This window comes from Crassostrea angulata, chromosome 6 (assembly GCF_025612915.1).
Source record: "Crassostrea angulata isolate pt1a10 chromosome 6, ASM2561291v2, whole genome shotgun sequence".
NCBI classification, from domain to species: Eukaryota; Metazoa; Mollusca; class Bivalvia; order Ostreida; family Ostreidae; genus Magallana; species Magallana angulata.
This window is the reverse complement of record NC_069116.1, coordinates 14926416-14934952: the sequence shown is the minus strand read 5'-3', so window position 1 is coordinate 14934952 and position 8537 is coordinate 14926416. Positions and strand designations below refer to the sequence as shown.

Here is an 8537-nt window from a genome sequence, read left to right as displayed (position 1 = left end):
AAACGAAAGTGTGCGTAGCATGCTAAACAGGTACATTAAAAATGTTTAAAGAAAGAGATATATTTAGATCGCTGAAGACTTGTAAACCATCAAACTGTACTGGTGCTGTTTTTTATTCATAAACAATACCATTTTTTGACTAGTTTTGGGTTCCAAGATAACAACCGCAGTCATCCTAAACGTCTAACAGACGTCTAGTGCATGCTTTCCAGTTCCCTTTTTAGTTACACACAATAATCAAAGAATTATATAAGAATTTTAATTCATTTGAACATCAAGCGTTATTTTGTACTTTTATTGAAATAGTATAAATCAGACTAATAAAACCTTTTTAAATATTACATGAATGATAGAAAGAATGATATGAAACACGGTCCCCAGTAAATTGACCAAAAAAAATTTCAGAACTCAACTTTCATTTTGCATTTAATATTCTCTTTTTTCACCTTCATTATAAACATTAAAATCATCGTTCTAGATATTTTCTATAATCCAACGTTTAAAAGGGACATATGACACATGTTTAATAATATCATCCTTTGTAGAATTAATGTACAAAAATGTAAGCTTATAATGTTTATTTATAAATCTTCAATCTAAATTCCCGATATTTGCAGAGCAGTTAGGGTAAGAAAAGAACAAACTTTTTTTATAGCAGCGCAGTTTAAAACCTTCATGACATTAAATTTCTATTTGAAATTGACCAAACTCTTTAACAATTACAGTAAAATTAAGACATAAATAAGCGTAACTAAAGTATATTTTTTTTGGCCGTAAACTTTATTATTTAGCCAAAAAATAAATTGAAATGGTAAAATAGATATTTGAACAATCCAAAATGGCCAAGACTATTCAGCCCTCTTAATCAAGAAAAAGTTGAAGGTAAACAATAGAAACTTATTAACAGGTGGAGCATAGTCTGCTTGATTATGTTTTAAAGCACAGATATTAAACTTTCGCCAGAACGAGAAATGATTTATTTGGTGAAAGTTGTAGCTTGGTTGCATTCGATAAATATAATATATGAAGCAAGTTTTGTCCAATATACACTAGAAACAATGTAAGAAACATCACAGAACGATAATATGTGCCTCTTTTCCGAGAGGAAGGATTTGAATAAAACATTAACATAAGACAATAGTTGGTAAAAAAAAAAAAAAAAAAGGTAAGTTATCGCAAAATCAACAGTCAGGAGAAACCTTTGACTTCGAAGAAATGATGTTATTTTTCTTCGTACCCCCTTTATTCGTATTTGCATTGTCTTTGCTTCCCCAAACTTTGGAGTAAGAATAAAATAAAAGAAAATTGTTGACAAAGATTGGGATGATAATCGCTAGGAGACATACTCCTGTGACAGCACAGACCGCTCCGATGGTTTTTGAAAGAGGTTGCGTGGGATACATATCGCCGTATCCGACAGTTGTCATAGTAACAATTGCCCACCAGAAAGCGTCTGGGATGCTAGTGAAAGCCGTATCCCCCGAAAAGAAAACGAATGCTGAGAACATCAGCATGGCCACAACAAGAAACAGCGACATCAAAAGTACTTCCCAGGTACTGGCTTTCAACGCGTATAATAATACACGGAATCCGATGAAGTTTTTCACCAAACGGAATAAACGGAATACCCGAACAATCTGAAAGCAGTGCACAATATCGAAAACAGTTGCTGTGTATTTTTCTCTCGGGTTGATAGCTTCTACAATGTATTTAGAATACATGACACAGAGAGAAAATATATCTACTAGATTAAGGAACGATGATATAAACTTTTTTTTGTTTGGGCAAAATATAAATCGAAGGATAAATTCCACAGAAAAGAAAGCAGTGGTAATAAAATCGAGATATGACAGGAAATCAAGTGGTGCTTTAGCGTGTGTTGGCAATGGAATAAGCGTTGTATTAGTTGATGATCCACTCGAATCAAAGTGTCCTGAATATTGTGGGTATTCTTCTCCAAAGAACTCTTCCCACTCAGATTCACGAAGTGATCGCATGAATGTTGGATGGGTTCCACATACTAAGGCTGCAATGGACACGATGACAAAGAACGCACTTATGTAGAAATATCCCTGAAAATCAATTATAACTTCTTAATTTATCATCGATCAACAAATATGAAAATTATAGATAAAGACAATAGTATACTGTCAAATGTATTTGAAAAATACTTTTAGAACAATAATTCGACCACATGGATTTACATTCAGGTGGATTAAACACTGAAAATTCGATCGCTTTCACAGAAGTGCAAATAGTTAGATTAAGAAATGTCCAAACAATGTACTATATCAGGCTATTTCAAACAATGCCCTTTGATGTGTTATAAGATAATTGCATGACATCATACCATTTTATGTTGAATGATAATTGCTACGCATGTTAACATTGTCTTCGAGTCCATTGTTATCGGACATAAGAATTAACTTTGGTTCATCATGCTGAGAGCTAATATAAAAGTGTTGATGTATATTCTAAAATATACCATGCCCTCACGATAGAGCGGAGTATTTAGCTTCTGCCTGTGCAAGTATTTGGACATTAGAAAATAATTGTTTTGAAAAATAATCTAAGTTCAGCGTCTAGCTTTTAAAAATACATTTTATAGATAAAGGCAACTAGCAGGATCGTATAATAATATTAATGATTTTGTTTTTGAATACCGACCTTTGCAAACATGTTAAATGATGGTTCTTCTAAAACAGACCACACTTTAGCCTGAATGGAGAGCCAGCCTGTTGCTTTAACACGGCGCTGTAGCTCTGTGCGTTCGGTGATACGCTCCGTTTGGTCATCTGTAAGGATTGTAAGTGCTTTCTGGTCGTCGAAAAAACCGATGTATTTGCTATAACAACAAGGCTCTATTTCTTGAGGATCGATTCCCCAAAAGTCTAATTCCTTTTTGAATTCAGCGATGCAAGTCAATGCAGGAACATGAAGACCATTTCCTTGAAAATAACTGAGAACTGCGGTAAATACTTCAAAGTTTCTTTCTAAGAAATAGCATGATGGGTTATTTTCTTTCAAGATGTCTAGCTTCAATTTTGCATCACTTTCGGTGGACATCATATTATTAAAGGTATTTACAGATACTTCAAATTTTGTTCCACTGATATTGAGGACAACTGTATTCTCCATGATGTCCTTTTTGTTTCGACTTCTAACTGACTAGCACTGTAGTCTGCAAACAAAGAGTTTATTATTCATGAATGAAACAATACTTTTTGAATGTTAGGTCCGCCTTTTCATCCGTGCCAGTTTGTTGAAAGTTCAGAGCAAAAACTTGCCATATACTGACTACATCTGAAACAAATACGCGTTTTTAAAGAATTTTGTTTGTAGCAAAAAAAAAAATCAATCAGTGTGGTGAAACTTAAAAATCGTGATAAAATTATTCGAATGAAACAGCACAGCATTATTTTTACTGTGAAAATTCCCATCAATATTTTCTTGTAATAGAAAAGTGAATTTTCAAAAGAAGTCTTACCTTTAATGTATTTGCTCCAAAATTTTGAATTCTACTTATATGTCAACTTACTTTCCTATTCAGTTATGCTTTTAGATATATTTTATTATTAATTGAATAGAAAATTGTGGATTATTGTCATTTCTTAACTTTAACATTATAGGGTAGAAAAAAAGTGAGCATATGATATTGATTTTTTGTGAATGCGACTTAAAAAAATCGATATATATCGAGGTATTGATAGCGTTCATAAAATATCTCTTTGTCACAGGAAGCTACTTCAGACAATAGAACAAGGAAAATGAATACATGTAGAACACTTCCGAAAGTAACTCATTTATTCTCTAAACCGATGTATTTCATTTTAAATTCATTTGATACCTATTCATCTTTATTCGAATGAAAGACTCGACTGTCTTACCGCAATCGATATATAACCAGTGTTTGAATCATTTCGTTACCAAGTTATTGATAAGCATCTATGAAATACTGGAATGTCTTACAAGATATCGCACTAAACAAATCAAACAACGGGGGATATCTACTGTAATAAGCATTTAATTGCAGACAAGTAGGTTCATTTGGGGTTCAGAAATTGGTTGGGGTCTCATGTTCAGTCTGGATCCATGCGAAATAAGCTTAGCTTCAGGCTATATTTTGCACAGTATATTTTACACCACATGATGTAGGATTGCAAAATGATTCGTAATACTAGAATTATTTAAAAATTATGTGTTTGATATATGGGCAGTCCCGTACTTAATTGACTTACTTTGCGGTTCATTAGTATGAATGTAAAAATGATTGCTTTCTACAATTAGGACAATCTAATTCAAAGTAAATGCATTTTTAATACTGTTTATATATATTAAGAGAGAGAGAGAGAACGCGCGCGCGTGTGTGTGTGTATGTGTGTGTGTTTACGGATCATTCGCATATTTTTTAGTTCGGTTTTGTTGATTGGAATTCCACAAAACAGATATTGACCTGTGAATCCAGGTATATCTATAAACCTAATTAGGAAACCCCATTGATGTTAATTTCAAGCTTTGTAAAGAGGGATTTACCACGTAAAGTAACTACTGCTATTAGTACAAAATTAATACATGTAGCTCATTTTTCTCAAGGAAACTAGGGCAAAAGTCTAAGTCTATTGGACTGAGGTGAAAATGGGCTTTTTTGCGAAAAAAGAACTTTATAACTAATTTACGCCAACTGGGTGATAAATGATAGGTAAGTGCATTATTGGGATTTCAAGTTTGCGTCTATAACAGTAGAAATAAATTATTTATTTTTATTCTGAGCTTATGCATATACACCTAAATCAATATATATGAATACACAAATAGCTACACACATATTAAGACATAAAGTTGTACAAAAACATAACAAATTCAAAACATGGAAGTTTTTAATGGAAGTTTATCTTATTACTAAGATAAACAGGGAGTAAAAAAGATACACGTACTGAGTAGTCAGCAGACGGTAACAATACCATGCAAAATACATACATATACACTTATAATAGTTTTTACAAACCCTGCATCTTTCAGGAAACCCATTATGATAATATAAGTTCATACCTAAAAAATATATATGATACACAGCTTGAAATGTGACCTCATTTACATCATGTAAACAATATAATCATCAAGGAAAGGTTGTAAATCATAATGAAGGCGCAGATGATGTAAATTCAAGACTTGCAAAAAGCGTACGGTGCATTTGATATGCCTCAAAAGGCATGAAAAACACATGTGGCCTTACTGTTTCCAATACGATGAAACCAATCAATCCAAACACAATCAAATAAAGACATATTTGGCAAAGAACAAAACAATTGTTCATTATACTAGTAATAAAAAAGAGAAAATGGACACGGATTACAAACAAGCAACAACACTTGCAATATTCTTCAATTCACATCTAAAAAAAAACTTCGTTAACTAAAGTTTTTAAATGTAAAACTATATTTAACGGTTGTAAACTATAGTTTACAAATGATAATCTAAGTTCATCTGTCTGCAAATAACGTTAACACTAGAATTTGCTGATAAATATAAATTCACATATAAATGTTCTTTCTCATCTGGCAGATGAAATGTTTTCTTTTTATGAAATAATAAACCATGAGAAATGGGAATTTCTGAGAGAAATTCAATTTCCTAAAGGATGTATGAAAATCATGTCTACTATTATAAAAACTGTATTTCTATGGGATTAAGGCAAAGATTGTTTTCTTATAGAATATTGAGTTTCCTACAGGATTTTTAAAATCATATAAGTTGTTTTTAATCATATCAAAATATATACGTTGTCTGCATCAGTCTACCACGTGACATGGATTTAATGGAAACTACATTATAAGTTCTTTGAAGAAATTAAAACCATTATTATCCGACTCAGCGTTATTAGTTCAACTATTTTATTCAATTTAATGGAAAATCTAATTTATACCGGGAATATCAAAAGTTGGATTATGCAAATAAGCGTGAGTGAAAAAAAATGTCTTTTGAATAACGTCTATTTCATACCATTTAATTTTAGAAAATAAAGATTTTTTATAGAGATGTTTGAAGAAAAAATCAAGTTCTCTTAGAATATTATCCTTTGATTTGGAAATTAATCAAATGTTATAGCATCATCAGTATATTGTGCTTCTCCCATCAATTTTAACATCCTTAATCATTTCAAAATAAAAAGTATTAGTTCTGCTTTAATGTATATTTTTAAATCCTTTAATGATGTCTTTTTGTATATTTGCAAAAGCGTGAATTGTTATTTGATCGATTGAAACTGAAACTCCAACGCCACAGACTTGCACTGGCTGACCTCTAGACGTGCAATTACTAGTAACCTTGGTAATCTGCACGTGTAAGGAAATGTATGCTTTTCCTTCTGTGCAACGTGCTAATCGGCAATATAATACTTCGCGTACTTGTACTCACTTTTTTGGATGTGTAAACGTATTTATAAAAACTTTAAACAGTCATGTCACTATTGTAAATTGCATCTCTTTATACTTGATAGTATTTCTCTTTGTTATATCAATACTTCATTTGTATGTAAACTTTAGTAGGTAAAGGGAAGCCATATTTAACGGTTTAAAGAAGTATGCTCAAGTTTTACAAAGTATTAATGCTAAACCACTGTTTATCAATGTTACATAGTATATAACAAATAAGAAATCATTTTTTGAGTACAATGAGGGGATAATTTTGGTCGGGCGTTGTCAAATGTAATAAAGGATTTTATAATAGATTTGATCACGCCCCGACTGAAATTATTACCTCAAATATTTGAAGGATAAATCATTATTACTTATATTCGTATGATTTTCAGCAATTGTACGATTAAATAATAAAGAATATTGGCATATACATGTATGTGATTTTCATTTCTTTTAATTATGCAAACCCCGATTGCGCCCTAATAATACGTCATCTCAATATTATAAAATCTGTTCGTAGTGTTTTCATAGACAAAGACATTGAAAATATAAATATTCAGACTTAAAAGAATTCTCATAGAACACATGGAGACGTAGGAATATAACGCTGGGACAGCGCACGTGCGAATGAGGTGTGGATTCGTGGGTGGCTGGGTAGGTGTAGAGGTCATAACATGAAACGAAAACATTTTTTAAACAAATAACGAAATATGAATTTGACATATAGACTTAATCTGTAAGAAGTGCACTTTTTTCTCTAAAATAGTTTGCAGTGGTTTATTTATACACTTTAAAAGTATTTAGATGGTTCTTTTGGAGGGGCCTGCCTGAATTATGTATACAAACACCTGAAACGATCCAAATGCTTGACAAGTGAAAGGTGGCACATTTTAGTCTGAAAAATTGTGTGCTCCGAACTTAAAAGCGATGAAAAAGGGGAAAATATCCCACATACGCACAAAAATATCCAATTTGAACCACTTTAATGGAGGGGACACTCTTTTCCATAATCTCCGCCTATAATGTCTGATGGCAGATGGAAACATCATTTGGATAGACAATGTAGAAAAGGCGTGATTTCTGCAATACTTTAAATACCTTGTAACTCCTTTTTTTTTTTTTAAAAATTCAGATTATTTTACTCGATCAACCTGTGAGTTTACAGTTTAAAGTCTAGTGAACATTACCATAAAAGAATTAATGATTCCAAACTGAGTGTAAGCTTCACAATGAAAAAAGAAAGAGTTTCGTCTTGTTTTACACCAGTGTTGCAAGCATTATGTACAATATCAAAAACATTACGTAATTTTATCTAAAGGATGTAACCTACATCAGATATGACATTATATCGTAATATACGTACATTAAGTTCCTTGTAATCAAACTCAGTGTCATCAATAGATAAGAAAGTATTTGAGTTCCTCATAATGATTTTTGTTTAAAGATTTAAACCATAAGCAACAACTTCTTTCATTCGCTTTTGGATATAATTGAGTATTGGATGTACTGGAACATTGTTTCTTTTGAATACTTATTGATATATAAGGAGAATAAAATTGTACATCAACTTTATTTTATGTGAAGAAATAGTATACATATGTCACTATACAATGATAGAACTCGATTAATTTCTCAAGTGAATCAAAACAGAACTTTTTACTAAATTATTGGAGATCAAGTTTTCAGCATAATTCGTTCATATGATCAATGTATAGGGAATACTTTTAATTAAGAGTGTTTTTATTTCACTCATATTTGATTTGATTGTTATCTTCAACCCGCAATGGAAATGTGTGGGTTTAGTCTACACAAATAGAAGCTCAATGCATTATTTACAAGCATCAATATTTCAATCTCAAACTTTTAAAATCGTCGACTGTACTAAAACTTATCGAGAAGCATCTCAGTATGATGTTTCGCAAAACAACAAACGTTAACCCATTTCGAAAGAAGTATGAGTGAAATAAAAACGCTGTTAATTAAAAGTTATTGAATGATGAAAAAATTATTAATTATACACCCTTAAAATGAAGTTTACATTTAATAAGCCAATTAATTTATTACAGGCAGGTAGCATCGTTTTGGAAAGTGAGGGGGGGGGGGTGCAAGTTTGTCCTACTT

At 31.6% G+C, this 8537-nt stretch overlaps 1 protein-coding gene across 1 annotated transcript; it reads right to left on the bottom strand.

The window, feature by feature from the left end:
- Positions 1-431: 431 nt before the first annotated feature.
- LOC128190348 (potassium voltage-gated channel subfamily C member 3-like) lies at positions 432-3143 on the bottom strand. Its single transcript, XM_052862368.1, has 2 exons — positions 2668-3143; positions 432-2072 (listed from the first exon to the last, which is right to left on the bottom strand). Exons 1-2 carry the CDS (start codon positions 3136-3138, stop codon positions 1182-1184), a joined length of 1362 nt encoding a protein of 453 aa, XP_052718328.1. The 5' UTR covers positions 3139-3143; the 3' UTR covers positions 432-1181.
- Between the last annotated feature and the right edge of the window lie 5394 nt (positions 3144-8537).